The sequence below is a fragment of the Opisthocomus hoazin genome, chromosome 13 (genome assembly GCF_030867145.1).
Source record: "Opisthocomus hoazin isolate bOpiHoa1 chromosome 13, bOpiHoa1.hap1, whole genome shotgun sequence".
Taxonomy (NCBI): domain Eukaryota; kingdom Metazoa; phylum Chordata; class Aves; order Opisthocomiformes; family Opisthocomidae; genus Opisthocomus; species Opisthocomus hoazin.
Window position 1 is genome coordinate 24761927 of NC_134426.1, and position 25723 is coordinate 24787649.

Here is a 25723-nt window from a genome sequence, read left to right on the forward strand (position 1 = left end):
CAGCCATCCCTCCCTGGAGCGCCGCAGGAGGCGGCTAGCACAGGAGGAGAGGCTGTAAGGAGGAGAGACACAATCCTGGCTGTCTGCTCCAAGAAAAATGCAGCCCTGTACTTGCAGCCACTCTTTCCCTTCTACCCTTTATTTGCTTCCGCGTTACTTTGTCCTCACTTAGGGTACTCGGGTCCTGACCATCACTCCGTAATTTTGCAAATGTTTGTTTGGCATTTATAGTGCACAAAACGTGCTTAAAAACACAGCAATGAAGGCTTTACTCCAAGGAAGGATTTTCTCATTTTATACTGATCATCTCTCATGCTAAACTCACTACAGGTTGGGGAAATCTAAAAGGCTACAGCTTCTGCGTGGCAGGGACTATTTAAGTCTGCAGTTTTCCAGTACTGGTGTATTGAAATCTTTTATTTGTGGGGTGGCAATAAAAGATGTGGAGAGAAAATCTCCCCTGGCAACATGCACTCTTGAAAGGGCCTTTCAAAGCAAACACGCCAGCAGCGAGAAATACCTCAGCACACTGCGTTCCCGCTTTCTCCTTCCTTCCCTCCCCGCCTCCCCAGCCCATGCTCTTAGTATGGGAATAATAAATTTCTTTGTGCCCCATCTTACGACACCGTTTCATATCACCTTCATGCACTTGGCTGGGGAAGACCTCACAATCAAAGGTTATATTCTTTCACACAGCGCTATCAGTATTTTATGTTTCTTTGCAGCCAAGTGTTATCAGCTGGCCACGAAGCATTCAGGTTTTTTTGGGGAAAAAAAAAAATCATTGCATTGTGAAACACTGATGGCATCAAATGGCAATGAGACTGGAAGACAGTAATCACGCTGGGCTCAGGCAATTAAAAACTCACTTGGAAAATTGGTGCTTGCTGAGCCTCTATAGAAAGAAATGAATTAAGAAGGAAAACAATAAGGAAGGGCATACATTAATTTTGCTCTGCAGTGGATAATGTTGAGTGTAAGAGATCTAAGGAAGAACTGTGTGTCTTAAGGATTTTCTTTTTATGTTTTCAGAAGAAAACCTGAGACCAATTGTGAATTAATCCAAACAGTAACCTCAGAAGCAGTAATTGGAAAAGAGCAAATAAATAAAGCATATAAATAGGAGATAGCATTTCCTGCTAGGAACTTCTCATTTCTGACAATGCAGATCAAACAAAGAACTCCCCCTTGCCGGCAGTCCTGCTGGGCAATCTCCATTCTCGGTTCCCTGGGGAATGTCATTCCCCTCCTCACTGCTACGCCGCACTGGATGTTTGCACAAGCGGCTCAATAAAGGATTACCTCCCAGAATGTCTGTGTTGTAGCAAGCCCTGTGTAACTCCTGTTCAGCCGTGAGATCTGTAGGGTGGGCACTGTGTCCACACCACTTTGATACAGGGCTGAGTACATTGTCAGCACTCTACAAATAGTAAATGCACGCAACTCAAATAAATGCCAAAATCTTCTTCAACAAAGTATACACGCATTTTACAGCCTTTTCTTCACACATGCAAGAGTTCACGTATCTCTGCTCATTATTCCCTGTTTATTACAATACATCCTTTCCTCTGCCTTACGACAGATTTTGGACCTGCACTCATGTTTTAAAGGAGGTTTTACTCTCCAGCCCAGGGCAGGACTGTGTTGCTCAGCCCATAGGATATCACAGAATCATAGAATGGTGGGGTTGGAAGGGACCTCTGTGGGTCACCCAGTCCAACCCCCTGCCGAAGCAGGGTCACCCAGAGCAGGCTGCACAGGACCTTGTCCAGGCAGGTCTTGAATATCTCCAGAGAAGGAGACTCCACAGCCTCCCTGGGCAGCCTGTGCCAGGGCTCCGTCACCCTCAGAGTGAAGAAGTTCTTCCTCGTGGTCAGCTGGAGCTTCCTCTGCTTCAGTTTGTGCCCATTGCCCCTTGTCCTGTCACTGGGCACCACTGAAAAGAGTCTGGCCCCGTCCTCCTGACACCCATCCCCAAGATATTTGTAAGCATTTATTAAGGTCCCTTCGCAGCCTTCTCTTCTTCAGGCTGAACAAGCCCAGCTCCCTCAGCCTCTCCTCGTAGGACAGATGCTCCAGACCCCTCATCACCCTCGTAGCCCTAACAGGGGCTCTCTAGCAGGAGCAGGCTGGAATTCCCTTTGCAGGAGCTGCAGAGTTTGTTAGCTGCTGACTACATGCTGTTAAAACCTATTTTTACAGTGTTGGAAGGCCGCATCCGGCAACGCTTCTCACATGACTAGTCCTTACTCTCACTCAGTAAATGAGGCTATTTGCACAATTGTTATGGGAGGAAAATCAGAACAGCAGTGAGCATTATAATATCTGTAATACATAGAGTTTATACACAGGGATACATACATCTATATATAGCATAGATCTGCCTGGCTTTGCCATCTTTGCAGTGTTACTCATTCACTGGTCAGAACACGCCTGCAAGCTCTGACTTTCCCCTGTTCCGAGTGGATGAACCAAAGCAGAGCATTTCACCTCCAAAAGCACCGGTTGTGTTCCGAAGCTGTCTCCCACCCAGCCAAACCACCCCCACGCATCAGTCACTCCTCTGCACACCATGCCTCCCCGTGCTGAGACCCTGACGCTGGGTCTCGGGACATCTCCCACCCAGACCTGTCACCCAGTGATCCCATCAGTCACGGCCGGAGACCTTTTCATTTCAAAAAGCAGAGCAGGCACCCAGCAGTCGCCCCCCCATTTCAGACCACTGAGGAGAGAGCAGCAACCTGTCCCGCCCGGCGTGGAGCTCAGCCTTTCCACAGCTCCACTGGCCGTGGTGGATTAAAGCCGGGGGGCTGGAGGGATTCACTGTGCTGCCTTTGGAGTGACAGAATAAACCCAGGTTGTAAACATGTCTATCGGAGGCTCTATTTTAAAACCATGGCAAAGAAAGAGGTGGGCATAGAGGATAAGAAGATGCAGAAGAATGTCAGAGCAGGACCGGACTCTGCTGTAAACTCTTCCAAGCAAAGACTTTGTTTTATGTGTCAACTGACCACGGTTACTATGTCTGTCCATTTTTACACATTTTTTATATATATATATATATATATATATATATGAGAAGGGCGTTTATATGCCCTCCCATGCATCTACTAATTGCTACACCCACCTGTATCTACATATACGTCCTTGTACGCACCAGTATTTTACTGCCTCACAGTTTGCTGAGGGAACCTGTTTTTGTACCATATGTTTGCTTTTAAATCTAAACTGCCATACTTTTTGAACAAAATCAAGTTTTTGCCATATAGTTGTGAACGGATCTGTACCAAATGTAATATAAAAGTGTTAACCAGCTGTCTGGAACAGAATGAATCCAGGGCATGGACTCGAGGAGATGGCATTGCCAGTGCCAACGCTGGTAGCTGTTTGACCACCGACTACTTTAACAGAAACACACAAGCAATATGCTTATTTGTTCTAGAATCACAGAGCAATTCCAATGCTTTTCCCCATGAGAAATTCATCAAAGGAGTAAAATTAAACAACCCAATATTAACAAAACAGTGATTCATTTTCACACTAAATTCAGTGGAAAGCTGCTTAATTCCCCAGCCGAGCACCAGAGAATTCCAAATCTGCCCCACTGAGCAGCTGTAAAATGTAGAGGTGATGGATTTAGTTTCTATTTCCTATTGAACAGATGCAAATGTTAAAGTTTTAATCACTGCTTGACACTTTTGATTTTTTTAGAGACATACCAGGACCATGCTCCATAGCCTGACTCGACTCACAAAAGCAACTCTACCTCTCCAGCAATGAAAGGAAGTCTTTGATGTGGGAGTGAATGTTTCGGTACAGTGACATTAGTATAAATCAGACCTTAATAATCCACAACACAAACCAAAATGCTAAATCCTGCCGCTGGTTTAAGCCTGAAGCCACAGTTCCCACTGAAGCTGACGGGCACTCTCACTAGAGTGCATAATGCAGCTGGAACAAGAGAAAAGCCACACCCCAGTGCGTATCTTACATTCTCTGTACTTCATGCAAATGGCAAAAGAAATACCATTTATAACTTCATTTTGTTCTTTCTTCCTTATTTAATGAGTTGTCTGATTCATTAGTCCAATATTTAGCTACTATTCTTTAAGGCTGGATTTTCCCCATTCCCCTCAAAATCCCAGGCACACCCCAGTCCTGATGTACAAAGGTAGAGATCTGCCTAGCTACGTGTTATTCCTCCTCTTGTTGATGTTTCTATGACAGAAATCAAAACAGTTTTCATTCTGATTTCCAATTCCGTATGATGAGAATGCAAAAATATTAATAATTACAAACATAGCAAGAAAAAAAATGCATTCTACCATAGAGGAGAAAGGGAGCTGGTTACTGTCAAAGGTAGGTGCTTTTTATGTCAAATAAATTAACTGCACTTCAAAATCATGGTGGCGTGTCAGCCTCACCGTCTCCATCCTCAACTCCGTTTACGTATCTCAAGGGAACGCATCTCAGAACACATTACTAAAACACAGGTGTGGCTAAGTTAAACCATGAAGACATAGACTCAAGCTGCAGCCAAAATCCGACCATGACCCACAGGGCCAGGGGAATGCAAGGGTTGGGCTGCTGAGCGTGCCCATCGCTGCCGAGCTGCCTCAGCACAAAGTTCTCTGGAAATCAAGCCTGTTTCTGGGTTGAAAGATTCAGCACTGTACGTACATTTTAACGCACAGTTTTGGTGCCCAAAACACTACTGCTTACTTCAAGTGGGATGCTATGCCATCCAGAAAGCACCATGTGCTGCCCAGTCCCACTTCTCTCAGCCATCACATCAGTGAAGAGGGCGGAAGACACAGACTTTTTTCTGCTCCCGCAGCTGACAGCTAATGGCTGTTTCAGCTTGCACATGGAGCAAATTTTGCCCTCTGGAACACCTCTGTCACTCCAATGCCTTTCACACAGTTGCATGACTTTAGCTGAAAGCACGTTTTGGCCCCCGGGGTTTTGATGACAATGGGAATCTGAATTAATTTGCCCAGCCAGAATGATAGTTCAAGAGGTATAAAAGCCTCAGAATCCATGAGGTTCACGCATCCGCAATTAAAATATTTAAATGGCCAGCTGCATTAAAGTCTATAAAGCAGAGTTCGTTTCCTACAGAACTTGGAGAAAAAGCCTCCGGAAGTTTGCCATTTTCTCCCAACAACAGCGACTTATTGCGGCATTTGCTTTTGTTGAGCCTGGACTGAGCTGTTTACTCTGTGCATCTCTTAGCATAAACTACTCAGAGTTTATCCTAAGCAGTATCGCAGTTCAGCCTAATGATTGTTTCCCAGGACTGGGATCCATGCCCTTTGCATTTCTGCTCTCAGAGCAGCCAAATGCTAAGCCATAGAATTGTTTTCCTCCTCCGAAGCAGCAGCTGGTCCCTTGGAAGACACCATAAGCATCTCTGCCGAAATCTGTGTAATTGCACATGTCGGCGTGGTCTGCTCTTAACGGATCCTCTCCCAGACAAAACACTGTTTTCTCAAGCTGGCTTTGAAGACTGTGTGTGTTTAAAAATAGCTTCAGGAAGATACACACATATATTTTGCTATAAACTGTACAATGTGTACTGTGTACAGAATATTAATTCTTCAATATGTGATATTGTGAGATTGCCTCATTGGCATCGTTATTGCTATACATGGAGCTGTTTTGTGTGCAAATATGATTCTAGATCCGAAGTTTTAGCTTGGCATAATCATAAAACAATACAGATTTCAACCTGTTGCTGTGTAACAACAGCAGTTTTTAAGATAAATCTGTAATATGCAGTAAGAGGCTATGCTACTCTCTTCTGATCATACTTTGTCTCGCTAGAAAACTAATTAGAAGAATCTGGTGACCTGAATGTCAGAACCTCTGATATTTCAACAAAAAGCAAAATCCTTAACTCAACAGTTGACATATTGTAGAGAGATCCGCCGTAGCCTCCTGTCTTTCTCTTATGACTCATAAAAATGAACTTTGTATGGGGGCAAAGGGGGTGGGTATTTTGCCAAAATAACTAGAAAACGTAAGAAGCTCTAATTTAAAAGTTCGATGAATTGCAAGCAGCTCAATGATATTCAATGACTGCTGTAACTTAGGCATACCTGTCCACAGACACAAAAGACAAGATGCACAATCTTCAACAGGTTTTTTGCCAATAAATCCTACTGGGCCAGGAGTATCCTTACCACCCCCGTGGCACTGCCGAGACAGAGGTCGGCAGCTTCACAGAGGAGGTCTGGAGTAAAGCAGAGAAGTAACTCAGCTCCTCAGCCCCAAGCAGGATCTGCACCTCCCCAGTAATCCTTCTGTTCAGCTGAGGAATGCTTCACTGCCGTAAACCTCTTGCTTCTGCCAGGCATCAGGGGAGTCATTATTTCAGGGGCTTTGTAATGGACTGCAGAGTCCGTCACCTCCCAGCTCCCAAAGACGGATGGAGATGAAGCGGACAGTGGCTGGAGGTTGTTAACAGCTGATTTCATGGAGCTGACAATACCGACTCACTGGCACTAATCAGGTGAGATTAAAAGGACAGCATGGAAAGGGAGACAGACTCACCAAATTAAACACTCGCACTTCAAAAGCTTTCTAGTTGAACAGCTGCCCACCGCAGCCCCGACCTGTCCCCTGTTCTGGGGCAAGACAGAGCGGTTCAGCCTCCAGGGCTGTCGATCTTCAACCATTCAAGAAGCACTGAAGAAAAAAATGACTTAAAAAATAAGATCTAGTTCAAAATGAATTGTGTAATAAACCAACTGGCACCAAAGTAAATCCATCATATAAACAAGTAAAGAGTATTTCTGCTGCTTCCAGAAAGAGTTTGGACTCCTGGAGTGAGCTAATTTCTGCACAAGTGACCACAAAATAAAGCTCTTAGGTAATGCAGTGATAGGTACTCAAATATATGATAGATGGAGAAATATGATTAGCTCCACTTCATGCACAAGTACATTACATTCTTGATCCACATACTTCAATGGCGAAGCAGCTGCCGAACTTACAAGCTCTGGCTTTGTTTTCAGAGCTCCTGCATAAATAGTCGCATTTAACAACCCCAGGCAGGCACTGCTTTCTGTAAACTGTCCTAAGAATGTGCTGCGAGTCTGCAGCAAGGAGTTGTTCCCAAAAATTCAGTATCATCTAAATTGAGGAACCACAGTATCCCTCCCTTTCCCTTGTTTTTTAGCCCCCGTGGTTCCTCGTAGCAGTTACTGTGCTGGCATCAGAGATCACTGTGCCCAGGGTTGTTGAAGCAGATCCTCAGTCGCTCATCTGCTTTTTGTCTGGAAGAGGCAAGAACCTTCCTCAGATTCCATCTATTTCAGCTATTACCTTTCCTGCCTCTCTTACACTATTTTTACTGCACATTAGACAAAGCCTAGCTGGCTGCTGCTAGGAAAATTGGGTCTTCTATTGTTTTAACATTCATTATGGAGAGTTCAAGATAAGGTTTGTGTTAGAAAAGTAGGGGGTAGGAATGGTTTGAATTTTACTTTCATTATAATTAGACAGGAAATTATGAAAAGGTGAAAAATAATTCACTGAAGTGCTTTCCTCTAGCAAGCTAACAAGAAAAGTGCATTCTCGCACAGATGGAGTTCATGGTATATTACTGAAGCACCATTGTTCTTAATTAATGCCTCTGCCTGGGCACATTGAGCGTATTTCTACTGCACTTTACACGTGGGCAGAAATGGGCAGGATGAGGCCCTCTGACTCCCTTCTGTTCCATTGAGGGCCCTTTCTGTTACAAAAAATTAAGCTAAATTAGTCCATGGTGTAACTCTATGGAAGTCTTTTGAATTACTGCAGAGATTAATTTGAACCATCAGTCAATTTCTGTGTAACTTGCAAAGGACACGAAAACATGACTAATCTAAGAATGAATTAATTGGGCAGCTGTCTCCCTTTCATTTGTAGACTACTGAGATAAACATTTGGACTGAGAAGCTGTCCTCATTACAATTTCCTCACTTGATGATGCTTTGTGGGTGATGTTTATGACTACCACGTAACTACAATGTTTTCAGAATTTTTCTTCATGTGAAATTACTACGGTTCAGGCTTTTAAAGGCGCTTCTACAGGGAGGAAAAAGGAGTGCGTCAACCTTGCTTGGAGCTTTTAAGCAGCTGTAAAGACTGACTGTGCCAAAACCCCTCAGGTTAGACTTCCCTCTGTAATACAGCCACCTCAAGGTGTTCCCTCCACCACTGATGTTGGTCTAACTCTTGATTTCCCTCTAACTACGGCTCGAAGGCCAGTGGGGAGCAACTGAAACCCACTGTAACAGGCGAGCAAAACTTCAGCAGCGCTTATACTTCCTGGCAGGACGGATGAGCAAGGAAGTCCTTTCCATAGTCCAACTGTTTTAATCTTTTCCTTCAAGTCTTTTTTGCCCCCACCTGTGAAGACTGAGGCCCCATGGTTCAGCATACATATACAAAGGTTCATCCCACCATGCCTACAGCTCCTTTACCTCTCAGTGTATTGCCCATCACCAGCGTAGCTGAATAATTGGTGCATCAATTCTATTGAGTTTCCACCACTTCTTTTCACCTTCACAACCCTATTTAGCTGTGGTTTGCAGGAAAAGTGGGACACTAGGAGAGAAGTCCTTCAAGTGAGTCTGTGGCAGAAGACCACTGAAGTTAATGAGACTCTAGTGAAGATAAGGACTTTGTCCATTCAGAGCCAACAACAGCTTCAGAAACCACATAAGGCAGGCCAAGGCCGGGAAAAGGATGCATTTCTCCGCCTTGTTTGCAGATAAGGAAGCGAGATTCCAAGGGGAATGAGTGATTTACCCACAGTCACACAGGAAATCAGCAAGAGATTAGGAAATTAATGCTGAGAAGCATTTCAGTGCCTTAATCATAAAGCCAATCTTTTCCCTCAAATGCCAACTGCATTAAATGCTCCTTTCCAATAATGGAATAAGCAGAAGGGTTTCACTGACTTACAGTCATGTTTCCATCACAATACTTTAGAGGGCAGCAGTTAAAGTTAAAACGGTTCTTCAGTATTATGACCTATGTCCAACAGTAGGGACCAGCAATTGTAGCGACCTGGGATTGTAGTTGAACTGAGCAAATTTACCTGTGAGATTCCTTCAAGGATCAAGCCATGCTAAGGTCGGAAAATGAAAGGTCAAAAAGTACTAGGTGTGTTCCATTATATTTACCACTAATTATCTACGCTTTGAAAAACGTAGACTGAAATATTCTCTTGCTGGGAAGCTATTAAGCTGTTAGGCTGAAGGAATATATGGCTTAGAATAGGAAAGATTCACATCTCTTGCCTACAAATAAATCACTTGTACATCATCTGTCTATTTGACCATCTCTGAGTACTATTAATATCCATGTGATATCTAGTAGCTGCCTGGATAAGCACATTTTGTATAAATACATAATAGCCCAGGCCAAAGTCTGTTTTTATTTAAACTAGCTTCAATTCCTCGTGTCTTAATTGAAAATAATGGTGTTAACAACAGTGATCAAAGAATTGTGTCATTAATTGTCTATTAAATCATTAGCTATTAAACAGAAATAAAAGGTTAAGAATGCAATGCTCTCTGTTCTGCCCAAAAGAATATGGATATCTCTCCAATTACAAAGAAACAATAAAGGCAGAATTAACAGTGAAAAGAAGCTTAAGATTAGGCAATTACATCCAAAATGCCTGACAACACTAATAAGAGGGTTTAGCAGTACGACCTGTATAGAAAAGGCAACACAAATTTGGAAGCAAAGTCAATACTGACTTTACCAGAGGGGCTTGTAAAGGCAACATGCTTTTTCCTGAAAAAATACAGGCACATAAACCCCGTACTAAATTTTAACTCAGCTAATTAATCGTTATGGATTCAGTCTTGCAACCAATACACATATTTCCAGTTAAAAAATTATGCCTGAACAGCATTCAGTCTGAGAGCACCTCTCAGTAATTTGCGCCCAAAACCCATTCTAAGGATGCTGCGATTTTCACAAAAATAATATTAGTCCCATTTTACATCAGCAGGATGAGGCAAGATGAACTCAGCCAAGCCCACATTCAGTCCTCTCGGTTTTGCTCATCGAGTCAATATATTAGAGAGCCAGGTATCAGGTCTGGGAAAGAGTCCCTGAGGCATTCTCTTTTGTTAGTGATTTGATACCCAAATAATCTCACAGAGCAGTCAAATGAAGGCCTGATTTACATCAACCTAGTCACTACCAAAAAAAACCGAAATTATAGTGCAAATCCTGTAAAACCTGTGTAGAATTTTGGCCTGTGTTTTGGTGTGCTCTATCCAGATCACTGAAAGGAATGGGAGGACACTCATCAACTTGAAGGAGCTCTGGAGCAGGTCTAATTCCACCTAGATATACAGCCCGTTTTGAACAAGCGAGAAAGGAAGATGGTCAAAGGGCAAGAGCTGTGCTCTCTTGAAGTGTATAAATCCACAACTGCAAGTGGAAATCTTGTCTCTGCTCACCGAGGTCATGTCAAGCCTTATTTAGTTGCCAGCTTCAGTGGACTTTTTAAATTTGGGAACCAGAACAACTCACTTCACAACCAGCTTTGACAGGATATCCATATGGACAACTGCGGATTGAACTAAGGGGACTTTCAACAGGCAGTGTTTCGAAATGCAACATCTCCCTAACGTCTGCAGATACTAATTTTGTTAGTGGAAGAGGAATGGCAGTCTTTTTCCTGACCTCTTCCTGTTTGATTCAGTCCATTGTTCTCTAACTACAGCAAGTCCTAGAAATACTAAAAACTCAATTAATAGAAACAAAAGTCAACATACACCATCTTTTTGTCAACAAAAGTCAACATACACCATCTGGATTTGGTTTTCTAAAATGCAAAGAAAAGACAGTCTCAGCAGTATACTGATGATACATAACTTGGTGCTTGAGTTTATACTATGAACAATTCATTGTTCACACTTCTCAACTGATAAATAATAGCCACTAATCAGATAATAGCTGTATGGTACATGGGGAAAAAAAAAAAAAGCAAAATTTTTCCAGGTAGTCGGTTCCTTTCACAATTAAGTTAGTCATAAACAAAGATATTGATTCATGTACTTTCTGGTAAGGACTTTCAAGCAAATTTGGTTTCCAGAAAAGGAAAATGTGGTTTTTTTCTTTCCCCATCTGATATATAAGGGAAAATATAGAAGCTAGAGCACAGGCTAGAGACTCAAGAGACCTATTCCATCACTGGCTGAGGCTAAACATCAGAGCAGTTACTTTCATGAAAAGAGAAGATTACACTGATGTCCTTTGCAAAATGCTTTGAGGTCTGACAACTGCTAGGCATCGTTAGTTTACAACTAAGCCCCAAGATATCAACTTCTCTGAGGATACAATGGCACATGCACCCTTGCCCAGTAGCTTGAATCTTATTTATGAATGATTTGCCTTCATGTTAAATGGAGATAAACCTTAATGAAAAAAGCTGGAAGCAAGCAGAGGTTGCCTGACTAAAGGGCTTTTACCCAAACCCATCTTGGCTTTCCTATAGCTACCTAGGATCAAACGGATGTCATCTTTCACCTACCTATAGGTCTCAGAAAGCGGAAGTATCTACAAAATGTACAGTTGCTCTGTAAGCTCTTTCACTGCAAAGGAATTTCATTGCTGTTGGACCTAAAATGTAATGAAATTTTGATTGTTTTAGAGGATGTAATTTATTCCAAAGATTGGTAGCAAGCTTATTCAGCGTTGTCAAAAATAAGAAGGTGAATTTTTTGTTCCAGCATATCATCTTCAAAATAAATAGCTTTGCTGTGTGCAATTCTTTAGCCAGCTAAGGAACATGAAAATTTATCTGACAAAGTACAAGCTATCTATTAGGACCTTTGCAGTCTTATCTACAAAGAGGTTACAATAATAGGTTAAAAGTACACAGGCATAGGATGTGGGTTTCAAATGCAATCTGAAGAAAAGTAAGTGCTGAAGCCTGGAACACATTCACACATGACACAATTGATAGCTAGAATATGAGGAGGAACTTGTTTCTTGAAAGCTACAGAGACAGTTTATGATAAGCAGGTTACAGGACTACTAGATGTAAAAAGACTGACTACACTACCCTATTTTTATAGCATTTATATATATTATACAGAACTTCCCTGGAATTCGGACAAAGGAACTATCTTTCTAGGACTACCCTAAGAAACTCATAAGTAATACCAAAAACCCCCACCCCTATAAAGAATTCATTGTAGCCAATTCTTAAGTCCACTTAAAACAAGAAAAAAATGTCCACAAACCACATAATAAAACAAATAAACCTATTAAACATATTCAAAAGTACCTCTTTTATGCCTAAAAATAATAATAAGCTAAAAGCTGAAAGCTGTGCAATGGTGTCAGAAGTCATACTGTCAATGCCTTGATAAAGTCACATTAACGCTATTTTCATCTCAATGTCAGGGAGAGAGAACCAGCTGAACACATTATTTTAAAAAAGCAAAACATAACATTGTTTAAAAGCTCCCAGCTCTCATTTTGAGAATATTTGCAATATGGTTGTTGTTTTCTATTCTCTGTCATGCTCCTCCAGATTTTGGTACAATTCAGTATCTTTACTTATAAGAAACTCCTGACTGGAAAGCAGGTGATGCAGTCAGAAGCGCATAGGAAACCTTGTTACAACAAGGTTACGCCGTTACTACTATTAAATCATGGACACAGAAAAGCCACACAAGAACCAAGATCCCTGTGCAGGGAGTTGACGTTTCCCAAGTGGATGTATCAGACAACACATTCTTTCTCACGAGCACTGGCTGGCCAGCGCAGAAAGACTGGGACTGCTCTTTCAGGATCCATGGCTCTCTTCTGCCACACCATATGGAACACAGCAGCACAAACTGGTCCACATCAGTTTATGGAAACGTACTAACCCTGAGTGACCTCTGGAGACCACTCTCCTCATCGCACAGTGGAAACAACCCGCCACCGCAGAAACAGCCATGACTGTAAAATGATGGGACCATGTAAAACCCAGAGTGTGAGCGAGATCCCAATACAGCGGTGGTGGAGGAGAAAAGGACAAAAACTCCATTCTATGCCTCATGTGGGTGCCTTACCTTTACGACGTCTTCATCAGCTGATTTGCACTCGGTGGAGTCTGAAACATCGACCACGGACCCATCCTCCTCCACAGCAACCACCTTGACTGGAACAGACACCGTTTTGCCTGTCAGAATGGCCGTGTTCAGGACTTCCGTGTCCTGTATGCACACACACACAAAGGAGGGACGGGCGTTAGAGGAGCATGAAACCATGAGAACGCCACAGACTGGTGAACTCAAACCCTGCCTCTGACAGGGACGGGGCAGAGGAGCAATCCCGCCTTGCTCACACTCTTCAACTTCCCTGCAGTCAATGGTTTAACAACTTTCGAAGCCAAAAGTTGCATCTGGACCAAGTCCTGATTTTGACAAACATATGGATTTACTCTTTTTGAGCCCATTTCCAGGTTTGGCTGCTGTGGCAATGAAATCTGTAACGCAGTTACATGCGAAGGCACACCTGTGATGTGGCAGAACCATGGCACTATTCGGGTAGTATCTCCGAAGGGTGTCGGTGACTCTTCCCACCCCTTTGCCCCAAATCCTGCCAGTGATTTAGGAGGTGATTATCAAGCATTACAATAACAGCATTTCTTCCTTACTCTTCTAGTTAACAGTATTGCGAGTCGACTATTTTGCCTTTTCAGGACATGAATACACGATGAGAAAACGATGCATGAGGTAGGGTATTACAAAGTAAACAATGCCCTCCATATAGAATTTTTTTTAATCTTCCCCCATCAAAATCCCACCTAGAGATGTTTTACCATATTTGTCTGTAATCCTGATGAATTCACAGTGCTGGCACTCTAATGACTCCATTAACACAGCCCTCCTCTGTGTCTCAGTATGGCTGCAGTTTGATTAATTACTCCAAATGAGTTGCTACAGAGGTCCGTGCCTTGCGTAAGCAGGTACGCAGGCTGCAGGGGAAGAGCCTCCCAAGGCCTACGGAGCAGCTTGTCTCTGCTTCAGCAGTGCTTACTGCAGGCCCAAAGCGTGACACGCATGCGGGCAAGGAACGGTCGGCGCTTCCAGAGAGGTTCAGTTTGGCCTTCTGGAAAAGCCTACAATAGGAAATACTGCTTTGAATCAATCTGCTTTTCATTTTTCAACTTCCATAAAATTAATTGCTCGCCAGTTGGAAGAAAAAAGAAAAATTGCTTCAAACTAATCTAACTTTAAATTCCAGTATTAGAATTGGTGGAAGAAGAAATGGATTTTAGCGGAAAATTTGATGGCAGCTTGCATAGGGAGATATATTCACTACCATTTCCTTCTGTCTGCTAGCTAGATTGATAGAAAATAATGGGCATTGACCACAAGCTAAGGACAGCTGGAGAAGGCCAATAAATACTTGCAACGAAGATGTATTATTAATCAATATTCGGAAACTTCTACAGAAAGCACCCTGAATTAAATGACTTGAAGTACTAATAACACTAGTGCCAGCTAACGAATATAGTCTACTAGAGCTTTATGGGCAGTCATGTTCCAGAAAAGCATTTAAGCATGTACTCGAGTCCATTTCTGTTCAGAACAGCACTAAAAGTATGTGCTCAACTTGACACTTAGACTTCAATGTGATTTAAGCATTTAAGTGTTGTCCTGAATAGAAATGCTTTTCTGAATAATACCTCATGAAATAAATATACTGTCTTTGTTCTGTTCTCTGCGAGGCACAAACCAGATGTTTTGCACAGTAAATGACTGTCTAGTTGCTTACGCTGAATGGGCTCATTTATAACCAGCTGCCATCCATGAGGGAGGGACACTGGGAAAGAGAGAAGTATGTGACAAAAGTGGAAGTGTGAAAGAACAGCCACAAAACCTTTACAAAGACTGAGGTTTGAACAAAACTAAGAAAAAAGTGCCCTGCCAGGTGAAAGTAAAAGATTATATGCACCTCAGGTGGACAGAGGTTGTACAAGACAGACGTGTCTCAGAGAACAGAGAGTGCTTCATCCACAAGCATGTCAGAGAAGAGGTTTCACCAAACCAACAGCAAATATCCCACAAATCCTAAGCCATCGATCCAATATAAACGTATGCCAAATCTACGATGAAGACATGGTGGTCCTGTGTCAAAACGCTCCCAAGAAGCAGTTTGCCAGTATGCTATTTCTAAGCCTTTCTTCAACAACAGTCAGTCTTCTTCAGTGCATCAGGGGAAAGAGTATTTTTGCCAAGGTCACAAATGACGAACACGCAACTAACCCTACTTCCAAACCCACTCTCTGTCAGCACAGCTGAGTAACTCCTACGTGTCAGGGGCAGGCAGCACTTGGCCGCAGTCAGGGTGTGATCCAAAGCCCTACTGAGGCATAGACAAAAGGCTTCTTTGGCTTTCAGTGGACTTGGAACCAGGTTCTCAACAGGCCTGAACTAATTTCTCCTCTGGCTTTCACACTGTTTGTTGTCTCACCCTTGCGTTGACCCTCGTATGTGACACGGGATAAACAAAACCTCTAGTCTCCTTTTAACTCTCATGCAGCTCAGCTACCAAGCTGAAGTCAGGCTTTGACGCTCTGAAGGATAATGCAAAGTTTATAAGGACATTTGCATTCCTTTTGTAAATTCCCTGTGAAGGTGAACATGAGAAAAAAGGTCTTAGAAGAGACACCTCGCAACTCCGCTATTTATGGCTGCTCTGAAATATGCTCATCCTGCTCTTGACATAAGCACTGCCCTGAACCTTCCCTCCTTCCCAGCGCGTACAGGTACCCACTGTACTAATTAGCTGGTGCTGCTTCACAAAAACCACATTTCACTGGTAAGCAATTCTACTACATAAATCAATATTTCAGATGTGTGATGCCTGGGCCGAGTGTTACACAAGTATAATAGGCTGTGTAAAGACCTTTTTAAGAGCTGGCTATTTATAGATGGAAAAAATATATTTCCTCTGAGGAAGAAACATGAAGGCAGAACTGAACTAATTGACTGTCCATTCGATTTATAAACAGGCTATTTTTTTTTTTAGTGCATCTTCAACAAGTAATGGCATTTCATCTAGATTCTGTTAGGCTTGTTTTATATTTCCATGATAGGGTTTACTGCAGAAAAAAAGTTGTTAACTGAATTTAAGATACCTGTGCTGGTTATTACTAACAGCATCTGAAATGCAGAGAGGGGTAATAATGTTTATTTACATAGGCAGGTCCTCCCACGCAGCACAGCATCAGTGAAACATCTGGAACAACACCCAGGGACGACAGCACCAAGCTCTAACTGCTGACACTGCAAGGGCCCAGGTGAAAAACCAGGAATCCCTTCCTATTTCTTTTGTCAAGGGTTTCAGCTGCAATATCTTGACCAAAACCTTCAGTTCAAGCAGCCCAGGTGGAACCTTCGCACTCGTATTGCAGGCTCTATCCCTGAATAATAATTATGTGCATGTTTATCTCCAGCTCCTTCTCTGTACCCGAATGCATTAGCACCTCAGCAGAGCTCTTCTTAATTACAACTGTAACCTGCTAATAGCGTTTCTTTCTTGTCTGAAGGAATCTACTTCTTATCCAGCCTGGGCTAAATTAAAATTTAATACAACATCAGGTCGCAACAGAACTAGGAAGCAAATGACAGCTGTTTAATTAAAACCTAAAGCTGATTAGATGGCACTACTGAGAAAAATACTCCAGAGGAAGAGCAGAAAACTACTGAAATTCAAGGCCAGGATAATGGCTTTATTTAAATATGAATAAACCCTGCACATAGCCGTAGTAAATGTTTGACAACTCATTGCTTTGGACAAATGGGGGGAAAATGTGAATGGGAGATGTGTCAAGAGTCATGACAGAGCTGTGACTACCAACACTGCTGTTACCTATGCATGTGACCAGAAGCAGGGATTACTGAGGACTGACTGCAATAGGTAGACACAAACCAGCTGAGGAACTCCAGGGAATTAGCCTTTAAACACCACCACACCAACCTAACTCCTCCTTAGACATGTGACTCTACGGCAGGTCACCCAGCCACTGTGAGACGACACCACACAGTTATCCCCCCCTCTTCAGACTGAAAAATAAAGATGTGGAGAAATAGATGATGTGTGTCCCAAGAAACCATCTCAGGAGCCAGGACCCCAGTCTGAAGCCTCCAGCACGTCATTCCTGCCCCTTTGGGAGCAGCCAGCATCCTTTCCATAAAGCCTGGCCAGGCACAAAAGCCCCACACCAACCCTGTCTACCGTGACAGATATCATCCTTGTGATTAATGCACAAGCTGGATGTGTTTTTTCAGAGGTTAACAAAACACGCTACAGTACAGTAAACCCAATAAACAGTCAATTGTAAATCAGGAGGGAAACCTAAAGTCAACCCTATTCCACTGACAAATGCTACAGCTAAATGCCTTTTGGCATTTAGTTGAAATGACTGTCTTTACTGAAGAAGGCATAGAGCTGAAACATTTGTCTGCAGAATTGCATTCCTTCATTATTATTTTTTTTCTCCAGAGTGTACCTCGCAAAAATACATTTATAATATTAGAAGGCACCTTTAGGAACCAGTTCTCCTGCCTGGAAATGGCATCTCTTAAAAAATGTAAATTATAGGGCAGATTGTGACGTGTGGGCTGGGCTAGGGGAGTTTTTTTTACTTGATAAATTATTCACCACCTTTTTCTTCAGATCAAAAAGCAAGGCAATATAAGTCCGTTAAGAAAACTTAATATATAAATTAGATGCTTTGCTGAAATTATTATAATTCAAAGCAATTCTGTACTTTTTCCCCCTCATAGCTGAATACCATTTTAGGTTTCCAATACATATTAATGAAGCCTGGTTGCTACAAAGCTATTTATATTTTCCACCATTATACCAGGTAAGATACACCATTTTGTCACCCAACGGTGAGAACAAACAACTGGGATTATGTGCTTATGAAATATCAGAAAACACGAAAAATCTTGCAAAGAGCTCACGTTTTTCCTCCCTACACTCGTACGGTCAGTCCACTGCGTGCCAAGGAGCTGGACTCCACAGTCCCGCTAGCAGGAGCGCTGCGAGCGGCTTCGACAGATGGCTGAGCAGTCGTTATTCCTGGGCTGAACCCGCAATCCCGCCCGCCCAGGACTTGCCTCAAGTCCGCAGAGGCTGTGCATGTGAAAGGAGTTACACTGTGAGTCCTAATAATGGGGGGAGCAACAGTTAATTCCTTACTCCGCAAACATCATTTCAGTGGAGCCGCTTGTGGAATCAACTATTTACCAAGTTTTCGGGTGTCAGTGAGGCCTGAAGTGTGACCACGCACGAGTCCTCCTGCCCCGACAAGCACGCGTGTTGCCAGACGGCCGTTCCCCCTCCCCTCCAACCTCCGGCTGTCTCCGGCTGTTTGCTCATTCCAGCTCCTTATCCAGCACCTCGTTATTGGGAGTGATCGGTTATGACAGATGGCAAATCACGAATCCTGCAGGCTGTCGTGTCAAAGTTAAAGGTCATCCTTTATCTCCTTTGTTTACCTGCACAATAGCTTTACTTCCTATTGGGATCCCAAAGGAAGAACAGGCAGGTGCATACATTCTGCAGGAGAATTAATTAATGCAGATTGAACCATACAGAGTGGTCTTTAATCACCAATTCTTACAGAACAATGTAAGCAGCAACTATTACCCTAATTGAATATTATTCTAGATGTATATTACAGTGTGCGCTGCAAAAACAATTTGCTATAGCACAAAAAAAAGCATGATACAGAGACCCCAAAGTGCAATCTTCTTTCATAACTTGTCTTTTTGCCACAGATACACTGAAGGAAGCTCTTATCTGAGCACGCACGATCAGCCGGAGTGGTTATTCTGTCATGGAGTTCATGGAAACTAAAGCTGAGATTTATTCCATTTCCGTGTTTTTTTTATGAAAGAAATTCAGCTCATTTTGAGGTTTATGTAGGATGAATAAGCAAAACCTGCTGCTGAAGGTGAAACCTGATTAGAAGCACAGACACTGTCACATCTATGACCCGAGGCAGTTTTATTTTATTTTTTATAACTCAGAACAGATCTGCCCCCATTAAGCAGAGGTTCAGAACGCAGCCTGGTGCACTCGGCAGAAGTAATTGCAACCTGTCAGGCAGCCTCCACTGTCTCAGCTAAGTACCAGTGCCTTCTGCATGAGCAAAAGACCTTTCCCGAGACTGGGCTCAATGTCATTTAGCTTCAGCCCATTATGTCCCAGTAGAGTTTCTTCTCCAAACCCGTTGTGTTAAACATCATGACACCATTGCTCTGAAGTGCATGCTCAAGGTAGAATGAATGGGAAAGTCTTACAGCTGGAGAGTGAATATCACGCATCTGATTTTAGTTGTCTGCACAGAGAACAGAGGCACCAAGAGTTCCCAGCTTGTGTTTCAAGATCTCTTAGTATATCAAAAAATACAGGACCTAAAGCTGGCCTAAAAGTATGGTAAACTCTGCCAGTCATTCACACTGGAATTTAGACTGTGTTTAGAGATCCGTACAGTACCTGAGCATTTATCTGATAGACTTGTGCCGGTTCTTCTCAACAGTAAGTGATTGATAACTACTATTAACCATATTTAGAATTTCACAGTTCATTTAAAGATGGGTTTTTTTCCCTTTTTACTCCAGAAAAACATGATGACATTCTGACTTAGTAAAATTGTGGGTCACCTCCAACTGAAATCAAACAACATCCCCCTGAATTCAGGAGGATACAAAATGGATAGAGCTGGCTACTCAGGAGCAAAGATACAAGCCTCAGTACAAACAGACACACTAATGATTGTTTTCAAATGGCCATGAAATAATAATATGAACACTGCTCAAAGGCATTGCTTTTTCCACAGAAAAATCTAGTGAGGCCATGCTTTGCCCAGTTTATGGAACGGAACTATTGGATTCACTTGAGTACCAATAGTATTCAAAGATAGAGTTTTCTGGCTCTGTATCCTTGCCCCACAGGCTTACTTATATTTAACAACATTGCGGATAGCCATTTTGAAGAATTTCTTTCAGACACTTCTCTAATTCCTTTTCTAGTCACCACAATTTCTTTCAGAAGGGGCTGGAAGGAGGGTATTCTGGAGGAAATTCATTGCCAATGGGAAAGATGGCAACTCACCGGCTTGAAAAGGCTTCAGTTTCACAAGTGCAGAACTACAGACATTGAAACATAAGGTTGCGTATCACATGAGTTTACTGCTGCAATCTGTGTGCTCATCTTCTACCACGAGTGCTACCTGGGCAGAAATCCATGTCCTTCTGTAATAACAGCTGTTTAATGCTATAGAAGAATGCACAAATTAATTACAGCATGTCTATACAACTTCTCGACATCCTGCACGAGCATCCTTTCATGCAGGGAAGTGTGGGTTCTCTTTCTGCTTCGGACACGGTGACTTGCTTCGTTGAGCCATTCACAGAGCGGCTATGGCTTAAGAATACCTATTTATGAGCAGAAAAAGATACGTGTGAAAGCGACTGTGACATTGTGCAAAGTCCTCTGAAATCCCCTGACAGAAGACAGTTGTCTAGCATGTGCTAGGCAGGGCGTTCAGAAGAACTGGATTTCAGATCTTCTCCCTCAGCACGGTTCAAACACTGGTGTAAGTGCAGAGCTCGAACGGTATCAAGTAAATGCAATAAAGAAGTGTGTTTTATGGACAGAGCTAAATGCATATACTTCTTCAGCATATTTGAGAAGGGCATTATGGAGTTTAAAACAGAACAGAGATCTACTAGATGTTCACATTCATTGTCCTGCAAACGGAGGATATCATTTTCCAAAGAACATGGATCTGACAGGAAAGCCCCATGCGTTACACACAGAAGTCTGTTATTTTTTTTTTTCTCTTGAAGACGGTCTGTGTTACCTGCCAGGACCAGGCTGCTGTACTTGCTTATTTTACCTATTTAAGTAATTTCACAGGCTTGCATTCGACTGCTCTCAGACGTAAACCACACAGACACACCGCTGCAGGACCGGCTTTTCAGACCACAAACGCTTTGGAAGCAGACTGCTTCCCAGTGCCTGCTCTCCCTCAGCAAAGCTATTCTCCCCCCAGCGTGCCTGCGCCAAGTGATTCATTCTCCGGCAATTCCGGTCTTAGGAACATGTCTTAGGACAGCACAAGTGACACTTTGGAATTTTTATCTCTCTCCATTGCCTATTAAAGGGCTCAGGTGCCTAGTTTAGTCTTGATGTCTAGAATTAGGGGAGAGAAACTCTATCCCTTCCTGCTTTCAGAATTACAACCACTCAGTACCCGTACATTACTGTTAGCTCCTTTACGCCTCGCAGCTAACGGTACTCCTAACAACTTTTACACCACTGCATGTTTCCTACAGTGACAAGGACTTCACAGATGAGACAACCATGCATTTTATCTACTCCACTTCATAAAGCTGCCTACTGCTGTATTTGATGCAGTGAAAACAAAAAGCAGGAGGACATACCTGTAGCCAGTCCAGGCACCAGTCTTTTACTATCCTTGCACACTCCAAGCTTTCTGGTGTTTTATTCACTGATTTTGGGAGCATCCATCAACGGTACCTTGCTCATCCTTGCACTGTCACCCCACTCGAACAAAGCGTTGCCTTTCAAGTCTTCAACATCCACTTTCTACTTGAACAAACACTACAGCAGATGTTCCCTGCCTGTGTTTAGAACCACCTGAGAACTTTTTTGATAACGAAAAAAAAATTTCTTGACAAAAATGAAAAAGTGTAAAAAAGACACCTTTGAGAATATTGTATTTTAAATTTTTTTTTTTTTCAGATAAGAATATTGATTTATTTGATGTGACTTTTTGAGAGTCTTCTGACTGATCTAAGGACTACTGAGGGTATTTTTCTTCCTTCCTTTACTGCTTCTTGGCTTTAATTTTGTTCCTGATTTTAATTTTTCAGCCTGTTCACCTTGCACCCATTCAGAAGCACTGCCTCATTCTGACATGCCCCCATGTATGATTATTTCTTTTTTTCTCAACTTTTACAAAGAACAAACTTTTTTTTATTCCAGCTCAGAATGAAATCCCTTTTTTGTTTTCATGACTGAATTTCTCAGTGAACTTTTGTGCAGTGTATTTATTTCCTGCAGACTAGGACAATATCATCTGTGTGTCAAAAGCTGAGCCACTCCTTTCAGAACATCAGTATTTTTTCAGAGTCCATCAGCTTTTAGGAGACATAGTTCCTCACATTAAAGAATGTTTTCAGCACCTAGGAGTTAAAAGAAAGAAAAAGACTGACTGGATTCTGCTCTCAGCCAGACTGGTGCAAGACGGAGTAACTATAATAAAGACCATGAAGTTACACAAATGTAAAAGTCCTGTGAAATCAGGATCAAACTATTTAATTTTTCATCTTTTCCCCTGCCTCTCTTTCATCTGTTCTAAAGATTACACATTGAATGATTTATTTAAATTACTCCTTAGAGTATCTTGTCATTCCACAGTGCTTCAAAAACAGTTCTTGGCTCTGCCAAGGACAACAGGACAGTTATCTTCATTATACAGCTAAAATAACTGAAGCAGAAGAAATCTCACCAGGCCAGCGACAGATCAAGAAACTGAATCCATATTCCCAGCGTCCTGGGTCCATGCTTTTTCTGAGAGGTTACAGTCAAACTTGCTGTCTCCAGGCTGTTGGTTCTGTACAGTCTAAATACCAATTCCCACATCCTTCCTACTAAATGGCCTTTTTGCATAACAAGTAAATGCTGAGCATGCAACATCTCCAACAGTTAATTTATTGGTCGGTTAACTGAAATTCAGCTGCACAGCAAAGCAAATATCAGTGACTGTAAAGAAATATAGAGGGCTACAAATAAAGCAACCAGTAACAGATGCAAGGAAAGAAAAAAGTACTGTATTACTTGTCACCTTTCTTAAGCGGAAAATTATAATAGCATACTAGCATATGCTCTAAGGCCACAGATAGCTGAATCCACTGAAGAGAAAAATCATAGAATCATCATCACAGAATCATCAAATGGTTTGTGTTGGAAGCGACCTTATAGATCACCTCATTCCAACCCCTCTGCCATGGGCAGGGACAACTTCCACCAGCCCAGGGTGCTCAGAGCTCCATCCAACCTGGCCTTGAACCCTGCCAGGGAGGGGGCAGCCACAGCTTCTCTGGTCAACCTGTGCCAGTGTTTCACCACCCTCACGGTAAAGAATTTCTTCCTTATACCTCATCTACATCTCCCCTCTTTCAGTTTAAAGCCATTACCCCTTTTCCTATCCCTGCATGCCCTTGTAAAAAGCTCCTCTCCAGCTTTCTTGTAGGCCCCTTCAGGTCACTGGAAGGCTGCTATAAGGTCACCCTGGAGCCTCCTCTTCTCCAGGCTGAATCAGAATAATAAATCACAGAATACCTCTTAATATGACACTGCTGCAAAACATTCCACTTTGAGAGGGCTTCCAAGGTCATCTCACAGGTGGTTTGCAATGGGGCAAGACAATGGCAGACAAGGGGGGTGAATGTTTCTCAGGAATAGAAATACAAAGTGACGGTATTATTGGTTTTCGATAGAGGCATACTGTAAACAGACAAAGGTCTTCCACTTGATGTTCTATGAAAGCAAGCATATATCAAAATCATAGCATATTTCTTTGATAAAGAATTTTAACAACGGTTCCTTGTCCTTACCTCCCAGCACCAAACACAGTCCAAGCAGGGGCTCCAACATAGTTTTAAAACTTCTAGTTTTAAAATGTTTGTAAACTGTATGAAGTAGTGGCTGACTTGGTTTTCCATCTCAACTAAAGGCACTGAAGGACAGAAGGAAAATGAAAAAAGACTTCTATCTTTTCTTCCAAAGTATTATCTTCATAAATAGCCTTTAGAAGTCATTAAGACATTATTCAAATTCAAACTTTACAATCTATTTCTTTAGAACCTGCTATGTTATGAGTAATGGGAAAAATACTGATCTTCCAGAAAGATAAACTAAGTACAGCAAGAGAGGAAGAAGAGAATTATCCAATTTGTGTTGAAGAACTCATCTACAAGAACTATCTCAGTGGACAAAAACGTCTCCCATTTGCTTCCATTTTACTTAATGTGAGACACAAAATTACACAGCTTCACTCAGTTGCAAAGAGAAATTAGATCACCACTACTGGACTATTCAAATGGAACGAGTATTTGCTATTCGCCTTCATTAAGGAAATTTATCTTCCTTAAAATTGGCTGGGTTAACCATTCATTCTTTACTTTTCCTCTAAAAATGGGCAGATTTCCAAATGGTAACACATTTATTTCTCCTTTTGCAGTACCAATTTCAAATTGTTTACTGTTGTTCGGTGGAAAGAAGGACAGGTCTAATGCCATAATCTTTCTTGTACTGCAGCTGATGGGGTCCTCTTGCTGCATAGTCATCGCTCCTGCTAAAGGGACAGACGAATACAAGGGAAGATGCTTTTTACAGAAAAGACAGCTTAGGAAAAGATAAGGTTCTCTGGCATTTTGACACATCATTTCAGTGAAGGATTGACAAAGAAGGAAAAAGTGTTGCACCTAAAGGCCTTCATAAATGTAACACAGAATTCTAGCTCAAAAGTGCTTTCAGTTGAAAGCACCCCTATACAATTACCACACAGAAAAGAGCAAGCTTTCCTCACCTTCCACGTCTCCAAATATCTTTGGCTCTTTCCCTTCTTTTCTTACACCTTGAAGTATTCAGCCACATTCTCCTTCCCTGATGACATCTCACATCCTCAGTGGTGGAAATGCACTCACACAGCACAAATGTGGGCCAGTACTTCCCACGTTTTCTTTTTTTTCGAAGTGTTCCTCCAAAAAGGAAGGGTCTTACATAAATCAAATTATAAACTTCCTCATTCAAAGACCATGAACATTTTACATCTCTACTTCATAAGAATACAAACAGCAACACAGCAAAGGGTGCTCCGCATGTGTTGCCACCTCATGGTGAGCTGAGAACCCAGAGATGGAACGTCTCCTCCCAGGACCACACCACTTCCCACACCGTCTCAGCACAGCCTCAACATGCTCTTCTCAGGTTTTCGATGGACAATGCTTTAGGAATAAAATCAATGGTCGTGTCACAACTGAAGCATGTTTGTGTTTAAACCAATGCCATGCAGATACGAATGCAAAACCTAGGTGAGAGTATTCACCCACAAAAGCTGAACAGGGGTCTGGGGAACAAGAAAGTCCACAGGAAGAAAGGAGAGAGAACATGGTGTGTAAAGTATCTCATTTACACTACTGAAATGTAAAATTTTTTAGGCAACAGGCATGATCTGAAAATGGATAAACTGGATCTTGAAACAAAAACTGAGTTTAAATACATCTTTGTTCCTTTGTTACGCTGTATCTTCATCATTTTCCAAAAGCCCAAGAATTATTGCCAGAAGGCAACTTCTAACAAAAAGCAGAAAAAGATGATCAAAACTTTTACTCTATATTCTCCTGTTTTGCTGCAGGTTAGTTTTGAAGGACAAATGTTTGTTCTTTTCATGTCCAACATGATATAAAGTGGTCAACCAATGCCCAACTTCTAAAGTCACAGGACCACAACTACATCAAATTTACCTTTCTATTTATTTGACATTTGTAGTTAAATGACATTGACATTTAACTAACTGCCCAAAGGTTACACTGTTTTAAATGCAGCAGTACCTGGCATTTTAATACTGGTTTACTTCCTCTTTGTTAAT

At 42.1% G+C, this 25723-nt stretch overlaps 1 protein-coding gene across 2 annotated transcripts in view; it reads right to left on the bottom strand.

The window, feature by feature from the left end:
• Positions 1-25723, bottom strand: part of LOC104327596 (transmembrane protein 132B) — a 259693-nt gene that overhangs the window by 37074 nt on the left and 196896 nt on the right. For both annotated transcript variants that reach the window (XM_075434871.1, XM_075434869.1), the window contains exon 5: positions 13086-13229. In XM_075434871.1, coding sequence (XP_075290986.1) covers positions 13086-13229 — 144 coding nt within the window. The remainder of the gene's footprint in view (positions 1-13085; positions 13230-25723) is intronic.